General features: G+C 40.5%; 1 protein-coding gene across 3 annotated transcripts in view; it reads left to right on the forward strand.

Annotated features, from left to right (window-relative positions):
- Positions 1-26800, forward strand: part of DNAJB6 (DnaJ heat shock protein family (Hsp40) member B6) — a 57589-nt gene that overhangs the window by 19452 nt on the left and 11337 nt on the right. For 2 of the 3 annotated variants that reach the window (XM_083885254.1, XM_083885253.1), the window contains exons 6-8: positions 4586-4720; positions 5519-5663; positions 7118-7188. In XM_083885254.1, coding sequence (XP_083741380.1) covers positions 4586-4720; positions 5519-5663; positions 7118-7188 — 351 coding nt within the window. Of the gene's footprint in view, positions 1-4585; positions 4721-5518; positions 5664-7117; positions 8986-26800 lie in introns of those variants that run through there. The other variant, XM_083885255.1, reaches the window with a different exon arrangement.

The following is a 26800-nucleotide window of genomic DNA, read 5'->3' on the forward strand; positions in this document are numbered from 1 at the left end:
CTCTGGCAGGATGTGTAAAGTCATTCCAGGATGCTTTTGAGATAAAGGATGGAGCAGGCAGCCTTTGCTCACTGCAGCACTGCAGCAATGCTGGATGCCGTTGGGGTGGCTGTGCCCTTCCCTGGGGGCTGCACAGTATCCTTTATCCTTCCTCCATTATCCTGTGTTGCAGTGAGTGCCACCCTCCTGCAACTGCAATAGGAGCACTCGGCTCAGGTGTTGTGTTTTGGCAGAGGCAGTGGTGAGGCTCTGGTGGCAGAGAATAGAGGAAAGAAGGTTCACTGGCTGAGGAGGTGGTTCAGTGAATGGGGCTGAGCAGTGGCCCTGCTTGGACAGGGAAATTCCCTTTGCACGCTGTCCTGGAAAGATTTATCGACATCTCTGACTGTGACAGTACGTGCATGGGAGAGCATTTGCTGACAGCTCACCATTTATCTCAACACCTTTGATTTTTGGAGGTGAATGATGGCACTGCAGTGGAATGTGCTCAGCACTCACTCAGCAGTAGCATCTTTCTGTGACTGAAAGAATCTTCCTGTGCTGCCTTTGACCCTTGGGCACTTCTGCTGCTGCCTGCCTTGTAACCAGCACCAGCCCCATGATGTGAACTCTAGCAAAGAATTGATGTGGCTGAACTTGCTTTTATCTGGACATCTCTTTTCAGCATATCAATTCCTGATCTAGTTCCCCAAGCAACAGAATACAGGGGTTTTGATAGAAATGACTGCCATAGGAAATGGGACACTTGTAGTTTATCATGTAATCTCAGCTAATGCCTTAGATTGCTTTAATGAATTTCGAGTTTTAACTGCATTGTGGAGTGCTTCAAACTGTGAGGTTTGCCTCCTTTCCTCCCCCTCTTGAATGGTGCTTTCCTGCCCATTTTTTCCCCATACAACAGTCTTTCCAGTGCTGAAAGAGATTAGCTCATGGGTGCAATAGAAAGTAACAACTCAGTGTTTTCTTTTGGATCAGTGAATTAGTGCAACTTACTTGGTTCCATGATCACAAGGCAGGAAAGGAAAACAATTACATCTTTTAAGTAGTATTCTGCCCTGAGCTGAAAGGGAAAAAACCTTGTTTCTGTTACAGCTGGGGACTCCTCAGAGTGGAGAGATCATGACCTGCCTTATTTTGAGCTGCAGTGAGATATTTATTACAGTAGTTGTTGTTATTTGACCTGTTTAGAGGTGAAATTCTTCTCCCGTGACAACAGAAAAGCAAGGTGATACTCCATGGTTTGCAGGGAGCAGGTTTAATGTTTTACATGAAAACAGAAGAACAAGACAGTTGTTGCATTTGAATTAGCAATGATTTTTCTAAAGAAAATAAATTTTCCTGGAAACCTTACCTCCAATGCAATTATTTTCAGACACATTTGTTAGTGTACAATCTTCTATGTGGCTGGGGGTTTTGTGTTCTAATCTCCACATTAACTCGTTGGCTTCTGTAACTTCTTCCTACTTAGTAACAGCAAGAGTCCTGAAGTCCTTCATTTTGCCTGGTGTTTTGGTAATGGGCTACCATGAGTTCTTTGCTGAAGCATTGGCCTTTTTCCAAAAAGTTTCATGTCATTTGCTGTTGTTGATAGATAAGAAGTCTTTCTCACTGGCTTTCTTGAGGTTTTTCACCTTTTATTCTTTCTTGATCTTTGCTATTTTGACAGCACCACAAATTCTGCATTAGAAGCGTACTTCAACATTTCTATTGAAACTGAATCTAATACTTTGTCCTCCCATAAGCTTCTGGTAATACCTAGATTACAATATACTGAATTTATCTCCAAACAGTACTTAGTAATACTCTTAAGTATCACTGGATTAACATTTTGATTTTCTGAAGCTAGGAAGTTGTATTTATATAGTATTTTCCCCTTTTTAGAAAGGCCTTGACTTTTTTTTTTCTCCTTTTCTCTTTGCTGCTTAGTTTTCTTAATCTGATACGCTGCTCACATTCAGTAAAAAGTGGACTGGAAGTATCAAAATTACTATAATAAGAGGAATCATTAAAAAAACCCCAACATCCTGCATTTGAACTGTTTGGGAAAGGCCTTTTTTGTGAAAACGTTATCAGGGGTGGAAAGGTTCTGCTAAAATAGACTCACAGGGCTGAAATGTTATTATTTTGCTGAGTGGTGCTATTAATCATCCTGATTTACGGAGTAAAAGCATAAACAGGGTCTGAGTAGCAGTGAGGTTGCCATATTAATATGTATTTGGTGTTAGATACAACAAATAATAGTGCAGCAGCTTCCTGCTGCCTTCTCTCAGTGTTTTTGGTATTTTTCTTTTCTTCTGCTTGCTGTACTTGGCTGTCACAATCATAAAGGAGTAGTTCCTGCCCCTTTCCTGTCTGGGCACAATCCATCTTGCCGAGCATTCCGCAGTGCACTGCAGAACAGTGGCTGCTCTGCCTCACTTGAGGGAATTACAGGAGGAGCACTGCAGGATTGTTCCCAGGGCTGCTGACAGCCATCACCTGACGTTTGAGCACGTGCTGATACCAAGTGCTGACCTCTTCCTTTGCTCTGCAGGCTGATAAGGCATGGCCAAGTCTTGGTTAGGCTGTGGTGTGGCAATATTCCACTGAGAAGCTGGGTTGATATCAGGGATCTCTAGGAGAGTCCGTGATCTTCCCTTAAATAACTTTGTTTCTGCAGCTTTTATGCCGAGGAGGAGAGATTCACTTGCAGAATAGGCTGATACACTGTGGGGGATTAAAAACTCAAAGCTTACATGATAGGTTGTTTTGTTTTTATTCAAACTCCAGGTAACGAGAAAATTTGGATTATAAATAGAAAGCTTAACAGTGGGAGTAATATAGTATAGATCATTTGTACACGTGAGTGAATGACCTTCATAACTAACCTCTGAGTCATTCATGTGAGAATAAATTGGACTACAAAACAATTAACTGCAGGGGCTGTACTTGCTGGTTGATATGCTAGACTGACAAAACTGGCCTTTTTTAAAAATGGGCATTGTGCTTGTTTTGGAAACTAAAATAATTCCCATATATCCACACTCAAGTGTTGGTTAACTTCTGTAAAGGTACTAATAGGTCATCTTTATGTTGAGGAAAACTTGGTTTACATGGGGAAAAAAAGAAGCTACAAAACAAAAAGTGTCTGAGGTAGAAAAAATTCTTGCTTGCCAGTGCATGTAAGGTAAAAGTTTGATCCTGTGTTGTTTTACTCAATAACTATGGAGGTTTGGAGAGGGGTAGGGGAATTTTTTAGCAGCTGCCCTTGTTCAGCATAAATACATTGTGATGTTTCACATTTAAGTAATTGCACATAAATCAGATGATAACTTATATATTTTTATTATCATATTGATTACTTAATGATGCATAATGCATATTGCATTAACTTGGTGATTTAGCATAAATCAGCCTGGATTTTTGTGGAGGTACCAGAAGTGGGACAAACGCTGCATTTCTGACCTTCTCTTTGTCAGCTGTAGTTCTGAACTGTCAAGCAGTCACAAGTCTTTCTTTACTTTCATACCGCTATTGCTGCTATCACCAGGTTCTGCATTTTGCATTAAAAGATTGTTCTGAACTTGCAATACTGAGTATCTATGTGCAAAACTTGGTAAAATCATTGGTGTTCTCTATAACGCTCATTTTGGAAGAGTTGTGATTGATGAGGAGAGTGTTTGTAGTTCCTAAACTTTTCTGGTTTTAATGCAAGTATTATGTTTATTGACTTTCTGGTTTATGATTGCATTTTTTTTCTGTTGTTCTTTGCCTTGAGAAAATTAGAAAAAAAAGCAGTTTTCTGATCATTCTAGTAAATAAAGACTGCTTGTATAGGTGCTGGCATTGGACCCTATGGCCCGACACCTCCCCCATCTTTTTTGTTTTCCTTTTTGGAAAGAGACTATTGTCTTACTGGTGAGGATGGAACAATAGCTTTTCTGAATGACATAGCAGTGGAACTTGAATTTGAAATAACATTTTATCCATGACCCCCTTTCTCTATTTTTGCACTCTCCCTCCTGCTTGGTACAGACCAAACGCCTCTTTGGGACACTGTGTGTAAACCTTCATACTTTGCTGCTAAATGTGCAGCACAATACGTGTTTGAAGTGTCTAATGTGGCAAGTGCTAAATTAAACACTTGGAACGCTTTGGGATTATGAGTCACCAATCCCTGGCTGCTGTTTTTAGATTTCAATAATTAATACAACCTATCTGGAAGTTGCTTTTCAAATCATGGTGATCCACAATAAATCTTGAATAGAAATAAGCTGGAAAGTTCAGGTACCTGTATGCAATATTTTCCATTAGGTTTACTAGTTGTTAATGCTAAACAGGTAAAATAAGGAAATCAACTACTTCTTATATATAAAATTATTTTTAGGTCCAGAAGCAAGCAGAATTTAGACCAGCAGGAGCATAGGAATTACCTTTAGGGGAGTCTTAGTTCAGTAGCCTCATATATCTCAAAAGAAGAATCTTATCTGTTAACAAAGATGTGTTTGTTTTGTTTTTTGTACTTTTTTTTAATAAAGAATCCCTAATGATTACATACAGAATCATTCAGTAAAACTGACCTCTTAAATGTTGTCTTATTTTGTAGAAGACCCTTTTGAAGACTTCTTCGGGGGCAGGCGGGGTCCAAGGGGAAGCAGAAACAGAGGTGGTGGAGGATCATTTTTCTCTGCCTTTGGTGGATTCCCTGGTTTTGGAAGTGGTTTCTCTCCATTTGACACAGGTAAATATCATAATACTTAAGAAAGAATGCAGTTTTGTCTCACAGAGGATTGCAATATAGTAAGTTGGCTTCTCCATTCAGCCAATCCTGACTGATTTATTTTTTTTTTCCTAATAAAGCTGTTCTCTGTAAGGTGTAAATGTAAATAAAGCCATAGTTAGAATATTTGAGCTTCGTGAAAGTTCATACTTTGATCTGTTCATGCAGAGTGAGCAGATCTCTAACAAGTAGAGCTTTCTGTTTTCTTTATTTTAGTGCTACAGTTTCTTTATGGCTTTAGAATTCTTCTGTTCTCTTTGCTTTCAGGAGTGTGATGGCTTTTATTACAGGTCCTGAAAAACATGTGCCTAAACCCCATGGTACTACTTAGTTTGAGTCCTGGCAATTTGTGTATTGGTTGGGATGTTACTGATACAGGATGTGTTCTCTGTGCCAGCTCGGGGCATCCCAACATCTGCACTAAAGCTGATGATCAGATTCATTAGAGTTGCTGGCTTTCCCCTGAGTGCAGAGCGTGGATAAAGGTTGAATGCCTTTTCAGGGGAGGAGTTGACAGATGGATTTTGGATGATGCTGTGCGTTTGGGACTTGAACTGTGGGTCCGTGTGAGAGAAGTGGATGGGGCTGGAGCCGTGGTTCTGTTCTCATGCTGGTGTTAATGCCATCTAGTCACTGATGCTGTGTGATGCAACCAGCTGAGGGCTTCCTGAAAGTAGGATGTAGTCTGAGGGGATTATAAATTTGTTTCCCACAGTCATGCAAAATTACATTTGATTCAAATGCCTTCTTTTCCAATAGGTTTTACTTCCTTTGGCTCACTGGGACATGGAGGCCTCACTTCATCGTTCTCCTCTACGTCATTTGGTGGCAGCGGAATGGGAAACTTCAAATCAGTATCAACCTCAACTAAAATAGTTAATGGCAGAAAAATTACTACAAAGAGGTGAGTGATATGAATATATTTATATGAAACTATATGTAGAGACTTACATACTTATATGTATATAAATATACAGTATCTTTGCACACACACATACAATGATACACGTTTTTATGTTTTTTTACTTTTATTATTATGTTCACCCTATTACTTGGATTTCTCTGAATGCTTAAAAACATTTTGAAATATTTTATCGGGTTCTCTGTTTCTTCTTGGCATTGTTGAGGTACTTAATGCTGTAGTTGAGCTCTTTTAGGCTTCAAAACCTCCTGTTTAGTGCTGCACCTTTCATTATGGTCCTTGCCTTGAACTTCTGGAAAGAAAGTGTGCTTGGTGTCTACTGATTTTGAAGCTTTTAACTGGGAATTGGGAAGAATTTTAGTTTTGCGGATGTTATGAAAGATTTTCCCTAACATCTGCTTAGTGTGCTTTCCTAGGCAGTGAAGTGAAGTCTTTCTAGTAACTTTTTTCTGTCTGTTAAGTGAAATAAGCAGCTGAAGCCTGCTTTGGAGAAAAATGGGGCTGTTTGTTGGAAAGTGAATTTTCAAGTCCTGTACACAGTGTACTTTCTCTCCATTTCATGCATGTGATGGGGAAATCATTGCATTTGGGAAACCCAAAAAAAGTTTTAGTTAGCTATAGAAAAACCTACACGGAGTATTATAATCAATATAGGAGTACTGAACAAGTAGTTAAATGTAATTTCATTACTTAATAAAAATTATGGAAAAGCAAGGGAGGATGAATTTTTTGTTACCTTGTGTCCCATATTTATTAGTGCAAGGTTCTTCTGTGAACTGTTGTACTGGGAAGCCTCTATCATCTTGACCACTTAAAAACAGCCTCTGGATCACATGCTGGTGTGGTCATGGTATTTTTCTGTGAGTGTATTCCAGAAAAATCTGAAAACTCAAAAGCTCTTTAATAATCTCTCTTTTTAATCAAGGATACTTGAATTTTGTAACATGCATGGTGGTCATAAAGTTGGTGTATAGTAGGTCTACAGATTACTTGCTCTGATCAAATTAAAAGTGGATTAAAGACTGTGCTGTGTGCCAAATTGTGATTGCATTTAGAACATCATACATTTAACAAGTGGGTAGAGACTAAATACAGTGTCAAGACTGTGCAGTTGATCTGTCAAGGCATTTAGGCCTAGATAAGAGTGTGTAGTGTGAACACAACTGTGACAATGTGTGAGGTGGCAGCTGTAACTGTGAACTCTACATCCTGAAGGATTCCAACTTCCAGAAGGCAATTTTCCTGACTAAGCAGTGTGGGAATGCAGATGGTTACTGGTGACAGCTCCAGCGCTGGTAAACACCAAAGCTTGCCAAGTACAATTGCATTAAGCAGGTGGTGCTCTGTTCCAGTTTATTATCTGAACCTGAGCTCTGGTGTGTGTTTAAAACTGCCTGCAGTGCTCTAAAATGGCTCATGGTGTTTTTGTCCTGCAGGATTGTTGAGAATGGACAAGAGAGAGTAGAAGTTGAAGAAGATGGCCAGTTAAGGTCGCTAACAATAAATGGTAAGGAGCAGCTGCTACGCTTGGATAACAAGTAATTCAACGCACGCATTTAACAGAAATTTTAAGCTATAACAGCCACCATTTGAGGATTGACAGGAACATTTTTTGAAGATTTCAAACGAATTCAACTTTCTGTATATCCGTACTCAATCTTAAGTAGTATAAGTAGCTCACAGAAGCTCATATTTGTCATAGACTTTTGAGTTAATTGTTGGGACCACATCAATTGGACCATTTTTTGTCCTTAAAATTGTTGTAAACTTCTGTATGCACTTTTCTTTTCTTATCTGTGATCAAGGTGATCCATGATCCTTCAGTAGTGCTAGGGCGAGATGTACACTAACACTAGCATGAATCTTGCTTTTTCCAATTTGAAATGTGAGCCAATTAGTAGTTCAAGTCTGCTGTGAAGTTAACAGTTCCAGGATAACCTTTTTAATAATTTCAACTTTTTTTTTTAATTTTTCTTTTTTTTAATGTTTAGTAGTGAACAATGTTAATACATTTCTGGTAATGCATTTCTGGTTTAAATAAATTAAGGATGTTTTCTAGTTGTGCATGAATGCAGACAACTTTAGTAAGTTTTGACAAATGTTTAAATGTGTAATGTAAGCAAAAGGTAAACAAAAGTGAAGCCAGTGAGCTGAGTCTTTTGTCATTTGCTAAAAAACAAAAATTCAAAATGAATAAATGCTGATGTTTGTGGTGCATTCTTTCATGAATGGCATTTGTAACCTTCCTGTGTCTGTGTGTGATTTGGGCAACTTGGGAAAACGGTGCTTTTTTTTTTTTTTTTTCCTTACCATCTTTTTCTTCAGTCTTAAGGATGAGGGCCTTTTTTCTCTGCAGATGTTTTCTTCAGTTTGACTGAAAACATGGTTTTTAATTTCATTTCTAAACCTGTATTCGAAGCACCTATTTTTAAGAAGCATTCAGAGGCTGACTCTCTAACTCCATCTTTTGCTCTAATACGTAATTATTTTAGGTCTAGGCCTAAAACAATTCTATTTTAAAAAGTTTTCTAAAGTTATTCTGAGATTTGCTTCAAAAATAATCTGTAGTAAATATAAATATACATTTATATACATTGATAAATTTATTTGTTTAACATTAAGTAATTACAAAAAGACTTTGAGAATTATGAGATTTTTTGCTATTTTGAGAACAAATAATAATTGCTTTAAAGATTTGGACAAAATTATTAGGATTATGATATCTCACTCTTATTTTTAGTCCTCAACCAAAAAATCAAAAGATGGATTAATGCCCTTTGTTAAATTAATGGAGTGAAGTAAAGTGTTCACTTGTAGCCAAGACCAGATTTTCAAAGTTTAGTGAAAGATGATTTGGTTTTGGTGTGTCACAGAGAAAGCATGCAGGTAACTCATGGTGTATGTTAACACCTGCCACTTTTCATCTGTGCACCAGCTTTGAACATCTGGCCTTCACAAAACTCTTCAGGGTGGCTTAGTAGTAAAAAAAAAAAAAAAAAAAAAAAAGCATGGTGTTTTCAAATGATCACCTAATGCCTTCTTGCTGAACACCATCTGCTTTGTACTAACAAATGTGTTGATTATTAAGTACATTGAAAAGATATGCTCTTGTTTTTCATGCAGGAAAATCATTTCAACTTAAGCCAAACCAAGCTAACAAACTGCTACAACAGAATTCGTATTTGCAGTAAAGCTAGTATATTGTACTTTTGTCCCTCTACCATTAATGCTGATTTGATAGAACTGAAAAAAATAACATGTAGAAGAAAAAATAAATATGTACTTTGGTTTTGGGACTAAAGCAGTTATATACCTTTTCAAGTTCTTTGCAAAGTTCCTGTTACTTCAGTGTTGTGTTTTTGATGTAGAAGCACAAACTTAGTTTAGAACTAAACAGTGTTTTCTTGTTAATGCTGTTTTTTCCCTCCCCATGTATGTTACTTCTTGATCCAGATAACTAAACATGAAATTTATTTCAAAATTTGGCTTTGTTGTGATGTCTTGAGTTATTAAAAATGTTAATTTATATTTATAGGATGCAGTGTGCTCCTTTAAATTATGTAAATTGTAAAAAAGTGCTTTAAAATTGATTAACCAAGTCAAATAAAATTAGGACAATCTGGAGTTGAGTTTGAATGCCTTCCTCTGGATACCCATAGGTTTTATATTAAAGTGCCAAACTTTGCCTTCTAGTTTTATTCCAAGTCATCTTCTTTAACATTTAAATTACCTTGCTCAGGTTAAGAACACAATTAGGGTAGAAAATCTGTACCCACATGTTTATCTTCTTATCCAGGAAAGTGTGGTCCTTCTCACAGTGTTACACACAAACAGGTCACACCAGGGCTCTATAGTGAATTTTTTTAACACTAAATGTGCTCAAGATCCAGTGTTTTGGGTAGTCTCTGTTCTGCCTTCAGATCTTGAAGCTGCTTGTCAGAGCTGGCCAAAATGCAGCATTAAAATGGCAATGCTGCATTTCCTTGGTAGAAAGAGAAACTGGAAAAACACAAGGAATTAGTCAGCAGAAGGCAGAATTTGGCAGTGGATTCCTGCAGGAATGAGATACCCACACACCAGTGTTTCCATAGGCTGGTGGTTGAACTGGATATGTGGTCTTGGTCCAAATATATCATTGGACCATCAATTCCAGTTCCCAGTTTAAAAAATTGTCATCATTCACTTGACCTAAATCTAACAGTCTCCATCTCTTTCGTTGTGTCTTTTGAAATAACACCACATCGAACACTTTTTTTTTGATGCAACTTCCTGCATCGAGCTCCTTTTTAAAAACACAAAATAAATCCACATTCCATGTTATATTCAGAATTTCTTTTGCTGAATTTTGTTTTCCCCTGAAAATCCACTTGTTAGGTTGCTTTGAAAAAAATATTTTTTTTTCCTTTCTAATACATAATTTGCCTGGATGTACGATACCTGTTTATTAGAAATGATGGATCATCAAGGACGGCACATTTCCTTAAACTTCAGTTTTGGCCAAAATAGTATAAAATAATAACAGAAAAGGTTCTTGATAGCAAATCTAGGCACAAATGTACAGTGGGATGAGGCAGCTTTTCAAAACCAGGTGCTTTTGGATTAAAAGTGCCATCTTTTCATACATGAGGGAATAATTTTGAGTGGTTAGGGACACCATCGCATTTAAATTAAGCTTCCCGGAAAAACAGCGGTTTGGAAAAACCAAGATGGAGTTTTTGAACCTGCTGAGTCATTTACTCTTTCATGCTCTGCTTCAAAGTTCATTGGTAGATACAAGAACTTTGTAATGCTTTCTCCTGGTGCAGCCTCTTTCTGATCCCTTGTGCATGGCAGTAATTCCAGTGCAGCACACTAACCCCAGTTTCTCTATGGATTGCATGGCACCTTCCCCTTCCACTTGGCTTCACTGAAGGAGTTTGGGATTTTGTGTTAGAATGCTTCACATTATAAAATGGCTGCACTCCTGCAGTGCTCAGCTCTCACAATGCCTTCTCTGCTGAGAGTCAGAGGGGTTGGTTTGTGGTGTAGGTGACAAAGCTGCTCTGCAGAGAATGTGTACGTAGCGTTTGTAAAGTGGATCCTGTTTCAACTTGTGATTAATTGATGAGCTGAGTTAGAATGCTGAAAACAAGATGGTAAAAGATTTAAAAACCCATAATCTCTAAGCCCAGAGGGTTTGTATCTCTTCTCAGTGTTTGCGTTTGGTTATCCTGTTTCCTTGACTCCTCCAGTGTTTTGGCATTAGGTGTAACTGAAGGTTTGTCTTTTCTATTTAGCTGTGCTGTGTTTCAGACCATCTGTGGGATGGTCAGTGATAAAGTTAGATTTTTTTTTTATTATTATTATTTTTGGAAATGCAAGTTCCTGAATCTGCTTCTGTTCTGAAAAGGGACCTTAATACCTCCTTTGCCCCAGTTTAATCTGTGGTTGTTACAGGATAGTGCTTCTGAAGATGGTTGTGTTGCAGAATGAATGCTACAGCTGTTTGATGCTTGTGGTCAGAGAACCTTTGAAAAGGGCTCAGTACTTAAAATACTTGTTAACCTTTTTGTGGAAGCGTTTCTTAGTATTTTTGGAAAATCTGGCCTCTTTGGTTGTGATTTTTGGATGTTCTGGTATTTAGGCTTATTTTTAAGTCATAGTATTCTCATGGGCTAGAGGTAATATGGACATCAGTAATCTGCCAGTCAGCAGTAACTGAACTTTGAAACTTTCCCTTTTTTAACATAAGAAAGCTTGTTTGCACTGTCTGCTCCCTCAGGGCTTGTTTACTTTAGGATTGAATTGTGACCACAGACTTGCTTTGCCTAGTACTCAACACAGACAGTTTGGGTTTTCTTGTTATTATTTGTCTTCAAGTGGTTGTCATAGGTACAGAGGTTCTTATCTTCACCTGAAATGGTCCTTATATTGCACTGGGGCTGGAATGAAGACCATTGACTTTGTTAGTGTTACAAACTGTACCTTTGAATGTATGATTCTAGTGGGTTTCCTACTTGGTTTTGAAAAAAACACCTTGGTTAGAGTTGGTTGTTGAATGAAGTGCAGTTCTGAAAGGTTAGAGCTGAAGGTGGTTGGTTTATACTGTGCTATATAGTTCATACATTCACAAAATAATAAACCTCATGTTTGAGATGCTGCTGCCAGATTAAAAAAAAAAACCCAAAGAATTAAAATCCTGTGATGATCAGAGCCGAAACCCTGAACCTCTGCAAGCTGTGCTGATTTAAACTCATTGAAACTTCTCTGAAAACTCTGTTCTGGCAGACTCAGCGCTGCATTAGGTGTTATCTCACTTACAACAGCTGGTAGCAAGTTAATCAAAACCCCACATGAGTAGTCTATGCTCTGTCATGCTGCTGTGGCCAAAAGATATGCAGGAGTTTGGAGGTGATAGTGCCCAGGCCTGAAAGCTGAGCTGTCCTGGTGTGAGGTAGATTGCACTGATGGCCTGACTGCTAATTACCTGCTAAATAAAGGAAGTGGAAGACTCAGATGTTGTCAGCTTCAAAATGTTGTGGTGGGGATTAAAGTATGTTTAATTGAGAAGATAAGTAAAACATTTTATCAGAAGGACACGGTTAAATAGAATTATCTTTAGTTTCTCTGGCTTTAACAATAAACTTTGCAGCATATTGAATTAATTTTAAACTCACTAAAAATAGGTAATTTTTGAACCTGACTTAAAACTGACAGTCAAGAAAATATATTTTTAGAGGCTGTTGGTAATAACTCTTAAAATTTGGCTTTGGCCTATAGCTTATCCCTTACCTGTAAATCTCTTATGAGGGCTCTTCTTTTCAATGCAACCAACTTCAAGTGAATTTCATAAAAATAGAAGAAACAAAACTATGTAGCTGTTTAACAGCAGCGAAAGTAAAGCTGAATCTTTTCATTCACCTGAATGTTAGAGAGAGATTAAACAGTAACATTGTGAGGTTTCTGGTCTGTTACGTGATAGAACAGATAACATGGTACATTGGAGGACACTTTAGTTCCTCCTCTTTTTTGACTCTTAAAAGTCAATTTTGAAGTTTCTTCCATTGTTTCTTACTTGTAAATTTATTTGAGTTACTAGAATGAGAGAGGAATCCAGCCTGAGTGACTGGTCATAGAATTCATGTTGTGGAACACACATTCCTGGTGGCCAGAAAAGAGAATTACTTGGTTGTGTCTGTAATGGAGTTGCTTGAAGGTGTTTCTAAACCAGCTCCAAATGCAAAGCAATAGCTTTGGAGTCTTCTGTCTTGGTTCCAATCACAAGCTTGGTTGAATTGTGGTGCAGGAGGGGAGTTTACCTCCCAATAATAAAAGAAGTCATAAGGCTGCAGAGGCATCTGGTAGAGAAGCTGGGCAGCCTCCTCCATCTTTCAGTTTCCCTCCAGAAATACTTGTCAAGTCTGTGTTAATCTTTGTAACTGATATATTGAGTAAGATTAACTTGGTAATTTATCACACACTTGCATAACTGTCACCTTAGCCACCACCCCTGGCAAAGTTTTCTCCTAGACATGCCTTCTACTCTTTACAGAAACAAAATCTGCATTTGTCATCCTGTTGTGATATTTGTCATACTCAGCAACGGAAATACTGTGCTTTGCTTTTGTGAAAGCATTCTGCAGTATCAGTCTCTGTCATTCTCCTTCCAGGGGAAGCTAGACTGTGGATGCTTTAAAATTGTTTCAAACTTCTCTGTGAAAGTATTTCTGAAGGAAAATGGAGAAAACTCACATGGCCAAGGCTCAGCCTTTCCTGCAGCATTTCTTACCCAGAGGACTAGGCCTTGTGTCTCCAGAGGACTTTGGCCAGGCTTTGTGTAATTGCCTCTCATCAGAAGGCTCTTTGATGCTTTGATTTATTTGGACATCTTCTTTAAGTAGTCACTCAGACACCCCTGAGAATTACTCTGCTCATCTCATTTCTTACTGCTGGGTGCCTATGGAAATACAGTCAGGACCTTATCATGAAATGTTCTGCACTTTGATAATGAAAGAGCATTACTCATCTGTTCTATACAAAGTGGGAGAAGTGGGAGCTGGGTGTCCAGGAGAGCAGTAGAGAGCTAGAAATTCACTTAGAGCTATTTTGGGTGTATCTGGTACTGCCTGCAAGCAGGAGTAGTGTTCACAAGCCTTCTGCCCTCAGTTTTTGATTGAGCTCCTGAGTAATTGCAAAGAGGTGGAAGATTTTTCTCTTGGGGACATTCACTTTGAGAGTTAGGACAACCACCAAAATGTTTCTTTTATTAAACACCTCTAGGGCTACTTCTGTTTTTTCCTGGGATTGGATGGTTTAGCCCTGAGAAGAACATCAAATCTTAAGGTCCTTGAAACCAGTAAAGGAGAAGCAGGGAAACAATGCAGCTTGTTTTGTGCTGTTGACATAAATTTCAAGGACTTTTCTCCACATTTGGCTTTTGCCTTTCTCATCAGGAAAACATGATCACGAGTTATCACAGTGAATGCAGAAGTGATGGGTGTGTGTGTCTCTTTTCCAGTGAACCCTGCCTGTTCTCAGGGCTGCTCTGGAGGCTGTTCCCCTGCCAGCACTAGCAAGGGAGGTGCTTCTGCAGCCTGAGGATGGTGTGCCAAATTCCACTTTGATTTTAAAAAAAGTGTACACCAGCTAGAAAAAACTGTGCCTATCAAAGGTCGCCTTGTTTGGAAGAAGAGTATAAATATTTGTATCAGGCCAGACAAATTCAAATGAGAAGATAAACATACATTTTTAACACATGGATGATTAACTGTTGGAAGAAGCTGCCAAGAGCAGTAGTTTCTCCGGCTTTCAGTGTCTTAAAGACCAGCTTTCTGAAAAATATCTCCTAGTGAGAAGGGAGTGCTTGGGCTTTACAGAGAAGTAGTGGAAGCTCTAGGAGCCTGGGGTGCAGAAGGAGATGCACCATAGAGCACAGTGTTCTTCCAGCCCTCCTCCATGGTCTGTATCTTGGCTTCTTCCCTCCTGATGTGCTGACATTAATGCACATTAATGTCATGTTCCCTTACTGTGGTTTTGAGACTGGGGGATGCTTTTGTGATGCGGGGCTGCTTTGCCTCTCGGGAGGTACCAAGGAAACAGGGCAGCTGGAAAAAGAGGAGCCAACACCACGTGCATCTGGGGCAGCCTGATGACTATTGCCCTAAAGCATCCAGTTTGGGATGTGTAGGTGCCAAGAGTGGACTTCACGTGGGAGAAGACATTCTGGATCTGTTCAGGTAAGTTGCTTTATTGTAATGAATTCATTGGAAGTTAAGTGAGGAGGAGGAACCAGGGTGAGGTCCATGATGACTTTGCCAGGAATTAGATTTGGAAATCTAACTGGCAGTACAGTGAGCCCTTGTGTATGGCCTGTCTTCTCACCAACTACTGACTGCACACCTTGAGGCAGCCTAATTCCAGCTCCTGAGCTGAAGATTAGGAGATCTATTGTTAATCAATGTATGATACAGCAAAGATCCACATTACAGAGTAAACTATTAATTTTCTTGAATGTGAGCAATGTCTTAATGATCTAATGTTTTTTATTTTTAGCTTGTGTGAAATCTCATGTGGCTAGCAATATGCATGTTTTGAATTTTAAGTGACTATGATGAAAAGAGTTGGCTTTTTATTAATAGAATCACCTTTGATAGTGTGCTAATGCCTAGACTGCATTATGTCAGATAAATAGTTCTACAGAATAGCCAGGGAAGTATCCTACAGGGCTTATGTGTGTGAAAAACCTCTCTGTGGATGCTTTTTTGGGTTTTGTATATAGGCAGAACTGTGTTTGTTAGGTTTATTTCTAAGGGGAACTTGAGGAAAGGCAACTTCTGGAACTGTATAACTCAGCAGCATCTGGGTCATATAAGGAGCAAACATCGTTCATGACAAAACTGAAATGTAAGCTGTCGTGTGGTAAAATCTTGGTATCTCTTGAGGTCCTTCCTAATTTTCTGGGAAAGGTATCCTGCTTGAAGAGTGCTGGAACTCCAGAATGTTAGTCTTCAATGGTCAAATGAACCATGTTTTGAGATCTAAGTATTCAGCCCTGAAAATAGCCTTTGTGCAGTCTCCTTTCTGAGCAAGTAATAAAAACTGTAAGGCTTTTTCCAGTCACCAGCATGGACAGAGCCAGCTGTAGTGACACAAGGAATCTTGTTAATGGAAAAGCAAACAATTGTACGTGCTGTACTGCTCTGCCCTTCTCTGGCCTAAAAGGAGGCTTGGACAGAAATATTTCTGTCATTTGCAAAGTGTGTATCCATTGTACACCTTGAATGTTCATCTGCAGTAAACAGCTTCAAAACTAATTGTTTTTAAATGTACCAGAACTAGAACTTGTCAAAGCAAAACGATTCTATCAATTTTATCTGTATTTTCTGAGGACCTTAAAAGATTTGGGTTGCATTCTGTGTGGACCTATTTCAGATGTGGAAAATGCAGTTTTGTTTGCTGTACAACTCAAGTGCCCTGTTACATCACACAGAGTCATTGCCAGGTGTTTGTAGACTAAACACCATTTTCTTTTGAGAAGCAGGTAGAAAATAACAAGTCGATGATTGATTTTTACCACTGTTAAGTAAAAAGAAAATGATGTGTACTTTGCTATGCATATTCATATTTTAGAGAGGTTATATATCAATGTCAGCTACTGCTATATAGTATCTAAATTGCAGGATCTTGTTGCAAGGGGGGCGTGTCTAAATAATTTCAAAAGCACTTTTGAAACATTGCTATTGCCCTACTTTTGATCTATATTGAAAGTATTAGCCTGAAAGAATTGGAAGACAGTCCTTTTGGTTAAAGGTTAAAAGAAAGTAAAGTAATTTGTCCAGAAGCTTTATCATAGCAGTTTTGTAGCCGTTAATTATTTATTTATTATTAGCTATAGCTGTCTCAAAAAGTGTCATAGAACAGAAAGTGACTTTTAAGTGGCTTCTAATGCAGTGACTAATTGAGAAGATGCTTCTTGTAATCACTCCTAAAAACAAGAAGCTCAGCTCAGGGAAATAAAACATTTTTCTGAGAAGATACAGGTGTTTAAACTTCCCTGCTCTTCATAATGAACCAAATTGAGAACATAAGGTTAATTGATTACTCTTACGTGGTTTCCACTCTTCCCTCTCCTCTAGCACTTGCTCTGTGATCACATGTATGCTTTTGCCCTCAAAATGTTTATAGAGGATGATGACTACATCCCTGGTAACCCATTTCGTGGAATAAATCACGAAGCCAAGTGCATGCCCGTGTGGCTCTGTTGCAGGGGAGGGGCTTGTTGCCCTGCACAGAATAGTTTCCAGTAGTGGAAAGTTCTTTTATGAGAGCTGTTTGTGGGGGGGAGTTTTGCCTTGCGCCTCACAGCTCCTCCTGAAACCAAAAGCCAGCCCTTGGTTCATGCTGGCCTCCAGATTCAGCTCGCTGTTGTTTTCTGGGTGTGGTGGCAAAATTACCCAAGTTGTCAGTGTCTCTGGTGTTCAGAGACCTTTGTTTGGGCCTTTAAGTGGCACAGAGCCAAGCTGGCAACTTAGAGTGCAGCTTTCATGTAGATTAGATGATAGATTGCTAACAGAGGTCAAAGCCTCTTGGGTTTTCTATTTTTGTGACAATTCTGGCTAATCTTTCCTTAAAATATAGGTCCTCCAGATTTTCAGTGGAAACTGGGGTAGATGTAGACACTCAAGTCCTAGCTGAACTGTCATCAATGTCTATTTATTGCTGTTACAATACCGTGGTTTTATTTATTGATTTATCTTCTCAATTGAATTCAGTGCTCTGAAGGCTTTTGCAAACATATTCCATCTGCTGGAAGGCAATGTTGCTGCCCTTTTGGCTCCAGTTCTGTTTCCAGTCCACTATTCAGTCTTGACTAAGCAACTTTCTCCTTAGAAAAACAGTTAGTGATTCTTTTATTTAGTATTTTAAAATATTACTGTAAAAGGAGATTGTTTCTGTAGAGATACCAGGCTGTATCCAATACCAGCAGTTCAAGCAAGGTCAGAATTTCAATTGGAAAGTGATGAAATGTTCTCAGATGTGCAAAATCTGGGACTATTTCTGTCAGTCACTGACTTGCATGATAACAGATATTAGGTGAACATCAGCCTTACCTGTTGTGCATCTGTTCCAGATTTCCTTTCTCTGTCACAGTGCTGACCTCAGGACAATTCCAACCCTGCAAAGAGAGGCACAATGATTCACAAGGATGAGGAGAAATGCTTTTGTGTAAATGAAGTTTGACACCTTCACACTTAGTAAAACTCATGTCAAAAGTTTCTGAGAAGATTCTGAGTTTGCTTGTGGAGGAGGAGGAGGTGGAGGAGCTCTGCTGGATGCTGCACTTTGAGTTTCAAGTAGTACAAAATTGTAGTTACACAGCTCAAACCTCTGCAGTTTTGGTATTTGTTTTTATAGTTTTTCAAATGTTTATACCATGATAAAGTGAGCCCACTGACAAAGAGTCACTTAAACATTCTTCATAAAGCTTTCACTGCCACTGCAGAATGACAGGAGATAAGGGTTCATCTTTATGCTGGGTGATTCTGAGCAGAAGCTAGTTATGGCAACTTCAGGTGTCGAGTTGTTCAGTTGTGCAGTTTTGGTGGGTGGAGCCCTCCCCAGGCCACATCCACTTCTCCACCAAGAGCCACTGGGCACTCCAGTGTGCTTTCCACCCTTCTGGAATGCAAAGTGCTCCAGCTTCTCTGCCTTTATGGTAGTTCTTAAATTCTGGTCCCCCCTTTATTGCTTTGGCCCCAGAGATTGTGGTTGGAAATGGTTGTTACTGTCCTTGGTGCTTCATCCCACAGATCTCAAAGATGTGTGAGAAGGTTGGCATGGGCAACCCTGGGCTGGCCTTCCTGGGTGCACCAAGAGGTACTAATGTTGCTCTTCAAACTCTCCTTCTCTTTCCAAAACTCACAAAGCTCTCTTGGTAAAAATCTTGTCTGCTCCCGCTGGATCTCTGCAGAAGGAGCTTGTAAACTGACGATACTGTTTCCAGGCACAAAAGAGAATTGTAAGTATTGTTAGTGGTGGTAGTCATGTTCCTGGTTTGGTGTTTGGGGTTTTTCAGTTGAGAAAATCTTCATTTCTGTGTTCCCTTCATTGGCTGTTTGGGTCAGAAGTTCAGTTTGAGAAACATACATGTAACTATTTGTTTTTGTCTCTTTAAATACATGCATGTATATGTGTGCATCCATTTGCATTCATAAACATTGTTATTGATAGGATTTGAAAAATTAGTTGCATTTCTAAACTGTGGTGGGTTTTAAGGTGTAGATCTTGACTATGTGTGGGAAAGGAAGAATGCTCGGAAACTTTGAGAGTTCCCTGATGGATTGGACATGCCAAACAACAAAAGGTGGTACAGCTTGGGAGTCAGGTCTCCTCTAAGGCAAATTGTACAGATTTCATAACTAAATATAGTATTTAGTCAAAACTACCATTGAATGTCGACTTGAAACACTATTTTTTTTAAATTCGGGCTTGTCATTTTTGTGTCGAAAATTGAACAGCAACTTAGTGTTCCTGTCATTGGGAAGATGACAGAGGACTGGGTTTTGTGCTGAAGTTTCATGAAACACTGAAACCTACTGAGCCATCAGAAGAGATGTCCTGTTACTGTGAGCATGTGATATTTTCAGGGTCATTCAAAAGATGGTCTCTGGAGCTCTGTAAGTCAGGGATGTGTGCTCACACTGGAAGATGGGATTTGCTTGCTGTAGTCCTAGCATTACAGGGATAGATGGATGGGGAATAAATTGCATGTTGGTGAGTATAATTGGAGAGGGCAGGTATCTGTTCTTTTTTTTTGTAATTAATACATGGAACCCTTAGTGTTAGAGCCATAATGTCATATTTAAGCCTCAGGGTAGAAAGGAGAATATTTTTCAAATTACTAACCTGAAAAGATGAGACTTTGCAAACTGAGCATGGACAGTGCAGTATTAAATGTGGAGCTTGCACTTACTGTCTCGTGTCTGTGATATTTCAACAGCACCAACAGCCATTCGATGAAAGTATAAACTTAGTGATTTTGTGCTTTTGCCAAATTACTATGGAAGTGTTGACAAAACAGTTGGGGAAGTCATTCATCACATTTTTCTGAAGTCACATATGAGATTCTTTTCTTTTTAAATTTAACTGCATGGGGGTTTTTTTTGATGTATCTTTTTTTCTTTTACAGTAATTTGGGTTTGCTGTGCATTAAGGTTTTGAAGACTGGTTTAAAGCTGATAATCAATGGAAAAATATGTAACACAGCTGTACAATTTGCAAATTAGGGCTTGCTCAGAACTGTTCTGGAGATGCTCCTTTAGTGAGGGCCACTAATGGGAATATAAGATGACGTCTTGATACTTTAACTCATTAGTTTTTAAGAGTTATAAAGATCTGTTGCAAAAGTAGAAGAGCACTTTTCCTTTGCTTTTGCTGTTGGATGAGCTTTTTAATTAGAAGCCAATTTTGCTTAACCTGGTGGCGGTAACTCCTAGAAAGGCTGAAGACAAGAAGCAAAGTTGTGTCTTTGAGGGCAATGAAGGAGTTGTTTAAACTGGAACTGGGAGGTTCTGGAGAACAAGTGTGAGAGCTGTGAAGGTCCACAGGGCTCTGCTTGGGCACAGGGGCAGAGGAAACACTGGTGGGAGGCACCTCATGTCCGGGTACACCATGGAGGACATGGCAGGGCTGTATGTAGTTGCACTGTGGAATTTCTATTTCTTTGTTTTCCTCTAGTAGTGAGTATTAAGTTTCATTATAAGAACTGGTTGCCCTTTTTGTTGTTTTGTTTTTTTTCTCAGTAGGATTTTGGTTTGCGGTTTGCACTTAAAATACAATTTCAAAGTGAAACTTGGGCTGCGAGGCTTCCTCACTGAAGAGATGAAACTTGTGGGGATTTCTGTCTGAGGTTGAAATACAGTTGAGATGTATTTCAGGATGTTTGAGGACAATTTGAGTTGGAAGGGACCTTAAAGTTCAGCCAGTTCTGACCCCCTGCCATGGGCAGAGACACCCTCCACTAGACCAGGTTGCTCAGAACCCTGTCCAACCTGGCCTTGAACACTTCCAGGGATGGGGCATCCACACCTTCTCTGAGCAACCTGTGCCAGGGCCTCACCACTCCCACAGTAAAGATTTCTTCCTAATATCTAATCTAAACCTGCCCCCTTTCAATGGTTTAAAGCCATTCCCCTTTGTCCCATCACTATCTGCCCTTGTAAGTATCAAATCAAATCATTTGATGTCAGTGATACAATTTCTGGAGGAAGAGAAGCCATGTAAGAAACAGAGACAGGTACAGTGTTCTGAGCTCTATCCCAGCTACGTGTTGTGTGAGCTGTATTGAGAGAGAAGCCCCAAGAGTAGGAGCCCCTGGTACAGGTTGTTAAAGGGGTCTGGTCACTTCAATGTAGTGCTGTGCAATGAGACTTGCAGGAAACTGGGGTACACCTCTGACATGACCCTGAAAAGTGTAGAAAATATCATATTTTAAGTAATCTTGATTGCTGTTTAAAAACCAGGCCAATTTGGTCAAGCTTCAAGCTTGAAATCTTGCTAATTTGTGTTTATATGTGTCAAGCTGTGAAGCTTATTCCTCATCCTTAGCTTCCTTTCAAAATTCGTGCTGAAATGAATAAAAGGCCCCTGCTTGATAAAGTATTTTAAAATTAATAAAATTCCCTTTGAGCTGCAGCATGCAAATTGGGTCATCTCTCTGCTTGCTGGAAATATGAGGATTCATGTTACCTCCTGCTATTTGCATTTCCAACATCCCAGATCTTTAAGATGAGAGCAACTGGCATTATCCATATGGATGCCCTGGTGTGTTTTAACAGAAGGAAGATAGCTGCAGAATCCTGGGTGTGCTCAGCCTGTGCCTTCTCTTGCTTCAGAGACAATGTAGGACCAATTCACTGGGCTTTAAAAGGTTCTGATGAGAAAGTTTGGGCAAGAAGGAGGTAACTCCAGGCTCTCCCAGTACTTCTCTCTCTTCAGGCCAGGCTCCAGAGCTCAGTCTGGTCCAACAGGAGTGGCTGTAGCCATTGATCCCTGACAGCCACCATGGGGAACAGCATGATCATATTTCCTTTCAAAGCAGCGCCGTTGTGTTTGGTGTGTGCTGAAAACTCATTTTATTTTACCAGTTTGTTGCAGATTGGGGAATCTTTGTGGTGAAATGTTGCCTTGAGTAGCTTGTGATGTGCTGGGAATGCAGGATTCATGTTGGTACATGCTGAGCTGAATGCAGGATATAATGGGGTTCTGTTCTTGGGTGTGGATAGGGGTGGTAGGTTAAATCCACCTGAAAAAAAAAAAAAAAAAAGAAAATCAAAAGTTTGAACTTTGTAAAGGAGCTGCTGCAGGGCAGGGAGGGTGAGTGAACCCAGCGTGGGGCTTTCCCCACTCTGGTCTGTGCCGCAGGGGTACAGCTGGGCAGGAACAGTGTGAGCTGGCACTGGAGCAGATGAAGATGAGGGCAAAAATAAAAGGGAGCCAAGTCCATTGCCAGCTTTTAAAGCCAGAAGGGCAGAGAGTTGCTCTGTGCACTGAGCAGAAAGCGTTGAGCCCTGCCCTTTCCCGGGCACTGGATGTGCTGCAGCCAGGCCTCTCCCGGGACAGAAATAGCACTCCATCAATCTGTCCCTTTTCCCAAATCCCACACCCTTGTTTTTTCCATCACTTCCCAGGACTTTGCCACCACCTCCCCTGCCATCTCCTGCCACTTCTGGGTTTTTCTTCCCCCTTGCAGGAAATGCCTGGCTTGCATGGCAGGCGAGATAGTTGTGCTGGTCCTGGCCTGGGAAAGGCCAGCCCAAATCCCCTAATTATAAACTTAAAATGAATTTTTGTGTTGAAGCAGGGAGATGTAACCTACACCGAATGCAGTGCCATTGGTGCTGAGAGAGCTGAGCCGTCAGAGCCAGTGCAGGATGAGACAGGGAGAGGAGGGGATGGGACGCTGTGAGCAGGTTTCTGCAGGGCATGGATGGGGAGCTTCTGGCATCTTCAGTTTCTACTCAGCTGAGCACTCCAGGCACCTCTTTGGATAAATATTTCCTTGAATTTTGCAGGACAGGAGTCTCAGACAGACACCAAGAAACCCTGAATCACCTTGTGTTCTCTGTAACACTGAGTGCATTTGCTCTGGAAGGAAAATAATTGCCAATAATTGGTGAAAGACACTGATCTGTGTGAGCTGACTCAAACCCTCCTTGTTTGTCCTGTGCTTTGGCTGATAATCGTCACTGTTGAAATAAACTCCCTTTACAGTTTACAAAAGCAATGGTGCAGATGGGGCAGCTGCTCCAACATTCCCCAGATAGTTTCTGAGTGATTTCAGGCTCTTTCAGCTTTTAAAACTATGTGAGGATTTTAAAATGGCTGCTTTTTCTTGTAAGCATCACATGAAATAGCAAGAGAGAGATTTTTAAGGGCTGTCTAACTCAGAGACATTTTCCAAAGACGGCTCGATACAAATTTTGGTTTCTATTAAGTCTGACAAACCCAAGAGAGCACAGGCTGAAAGAGGGTTTTATAACTCCTGCTAAGCGTCACAGTGTTAGTGTTTCCTGGCATTTAGAAACAAGTTTAAGAACAATTAATCAGAAGAACTTGCTCAACATAGCCTCTAGTAATGGTGAGGGAGTATTTTCTTGGCTGAGCATGTTTGTCTACAGTTTCAGGAGAGGTGAGGGGTGTGTTGTGTGCACGTGGTTTTGGAAAATACCCTGGGCTGGGTGTTTTGTAATGAGCATCCATAATTTCCAACAGGAATTAAAAGAAACTGATGATTTGGCAACTTTCTGAAAACAATTTTCAAGGTGTGGTCCCCCAAATTAGACCATTTCTGTGTTTTAGTAGAGTCACTTGGTCTCCTGCTGTCTTCTCTGTGCTATCATACGTTAGATATGAAGTTTTCATGAGAGGAAACAAAAGATCCAGTTAGTCTCCAGGATTTTTTCAGCTCAGGGTAATCCACACCTGTAGACAGATCTGTTAGATGAGTTCTTAGATTGAACTGGTTCCTGTAAACCATAAGATTTCCCAGCAACTGTTGGACTTTCAGTCTAGGAAGAGCCCTGGTAGCTTCTGCCAAGGTAAATATTAATACCAGAGCTTCTTTAACAATGGAAAGGTTTATTGGTAGAAAAATCTTATCAACAGGTTACAAAGATCATAGTGCAATTGGCTTCAGATGAATGTGTTAAATGTGAATGTGTTTAAATTTTTTCTTTCACTTTTGACTGCTCCTTCCTTTGCAGTTCAGCTCTCCGCAGCACCGGCGGATGGAGTTGAGTCATCAGAAACTCCAGGGTCCTCTGTAAGCACAGGGTAAATTCCAAACCCTTGTAATAGGAGGGGAAAAAAAGTCAAGAAGAGCTTTCCCCCCCCCGCTTTCTGCACTCTTTGTGATGTCAGCGTGCATGGGGAACAGTTCGGGTGAACCTCAGACTTCCAGCTGAAGCAGCAACATGATGCTTTGCTCTGAGTTTATACTGTCCCTTTAGAGCCTTGAAGTATTAGAAAGACACTTCACAGGCCATTCTTCAAAGAAGATTTGGATGGAGGAAGTTTCCTGCAAGCCGTGTTTGAATAACTGGGTTAGCTCAGAGCTGTTGTGCCATTAGATTCAGTCAGGGATGGCCCTCACCAGGTGCATCTCCTGGTGCTGCTTACGGGACCAGGGGGTTTTGTGGTGTCGGTGGCCTCAGGGAAGTGTTCCTTTAGACTGAGCAAACTGGTGCACCTGCTTCTTATTTCATAATACAGGGGGAAACCCCGATTCCAGGTGCATTTCTTTGGTAAGTGTGTAAGAACACAGCAGGCAGCAGCAGGGCAGCCGTGCGGGAAGTGAGCTGGTAAATGCAAATCAGCAGCTCCATCTCCTCAGGATGTTTACCCTGGTTTATTCGGCATAGTTCTGTCATTACTGTCTTGCCATTAATTACTGCTGATTCCTGGTAGGATTTCAGTTCAATTCCTGGACGTACACGGATATTACTTAAACGTAACACTAAATAATAATAATAATGCAGGACTGCTTTGCTGTGAAGTGCTCCGAGCCTTCCCTGTCCCCGCTCACCTGGCATGTCTCTGCCTGTGTTTTTATTCCTGCGTGTTGTCTTCATTTTCCGGGATGACGCACAGACCCTTTGGTGTAGCCGGGGCTCCCCTAAGCCCCCACCTTGTCCAAGTTTGCGACAGACAGCCGTGTAAAATCGCAGTGTGCCCGCCCCAGCCCGGCTGGCAGCGGCTGCTCCGCTGGGATACCTGGGCATAGCCAATATTGCCCTCTACTGGTTCACTACAACTCCAGGATTTCCTGTTTTCCGCTGCCAGGCAGCACCACTTCGCTGTGAGAAGTTATTTTCCAGCCCTTCTTGCTTGGAACAGATGGCTGCTTTTAGCCCTAACACAGCTTTTTAGGATGCTAAGGATCATGTTTGGTTTTTTCCCCCCTCTGGAAGCTGCTGTTCATTTCAGAGAACTTGGTGCACCAGGAAACCAAATCTTAATTATTGTTTTTAAATGTTACTGGTAATGCCAAATCCATAATTTTCAGAACTAACCCTTAGAAATGTAATCTCTTCAAACTGGTTTTGCAAAGTGAAATAACTGCTAGGTTTTTAATTATTATTTGTATTAGTAGAATAAGATCTTTTGCTTAACACCATAACCTGGATGTTGATTCCAGCTGCCCTCGATATTTTCCCCCTTCCCTGCCCCAGCTGGGGCGGCTGCACCATGAGCTGGCTGCAGGCCCTGAGCTGGGTTAAAAATAAGCTGGCAAAAAGAGTTATTTTTAACCTGGGTCAGTCCCTGCTTGGGGTCACAGCACGGCTGCCCAGGCTCTCACGTGGGTGTGCTGGCAGTGGAGGTGCAGGGGATGGCAAAGGAGGTGCTGGGGAAACTGAGGACTGTTAAAAGACTGAACACTCCTGGAAGGGCTCCTTGGGTGGATATTCCTGCTCAGAACTCAGGTATTCCACACCCACCCCCCACCCCTAATACCAGCTGTCTTCCTAAAAGCCATTTCTAGGACAAACATCACTGCTGACAAAGCTCTAGCAGAATTTAAACACTTTTGGATGGTGATGTCTTTGTGGCTGACTTCTCCCAGAGTAAATTCTATTCAAGATTTCTATTTGCAGTGGTACAGTCTGGCTCGAAGGTTTCGAATACGTAGAACAGGAGAGAATAGTTGATGCAAATCACACTTTAGTTTTGCTGTGCCAGGTGTGCTAAAGGTGGATGATCAGAGGAAGATCTGATAGCTCATGCTATGCATAGCACTGGAGTTGATTCAGTATTTAAATCACAGCTGACGTGATGTTACACCATTTAAGTAATTTGTGGTGCTATCCTGCTGTCCCACAACTCCTAACGGGGTAAAAGTTTGGGTAATTTTTGGGGTCTACTTGTTTAACCAAAATTTGCCTTTGCTCTGGGGATATGGAAGACTGAAGGACTCTGTTATGTGATCAAGATGGATTTAATAATTTCAAATATTTAAAGAGAATTAATAAAAAATGGAGACAGACCTTTTAGTAGGGTCAGTGGTGACAGGACAAGGGGTAATGGTTTTAAACTGAAGGAGGGTTGACTTAGATACAACAATGAAATGTTTACAGTGAGGAAACACTGGCACAGGTTGTCCAGGGAGTTGGTTGGTGTCTCATGCCTGGAAACATTCCAGGTCAGGTTGGATAGGGCCCTGAGACACCTTGATCCAGGGGAAGATGTCCCTGCTTATTACAGGAGGGTTTGACCAGGTGAGCTTTAAAGGTTCTTTCCAGCTGAAGTGTTCTCTGATTCCAAAGATGTGCTGGTTCCCTGAGCCCAGTACTGAGGAGCTGTGTGAGTGTGCCTGGTTGGGATGTCTCATCTCTGTGATGCACAAACACACCCAGAGCCTTAAGAATGGCCTCAGCCCATTTCCCATTCCTGCATCTATTTGCAAACATAAATTGTAAACATTACATTAAGCAAAACTGCACACATGAAAAAGAAATCCATGCACTTTGTATTTCCGTGGGAGAGGAGGGATCTCCTATTTCTGGTGCACGTAATTTGTTAGGAAGTGAACTCTCTTGACTGGTTTTTGTATGTGCAGTTGATGTAAATATGTTCCACGTACT

Source organism: Zosterops lateralis (assembly GCF_965231275.1).
Source record: "Zosterops lateralis genome assembly, chromosome: 1".
Taxonomy (NCBI): Eukaryota; Metazoa; Chordata; class Aves; order Passeriformes; family Zosteropidae; genus Zosterops; species Zosterops lateralis.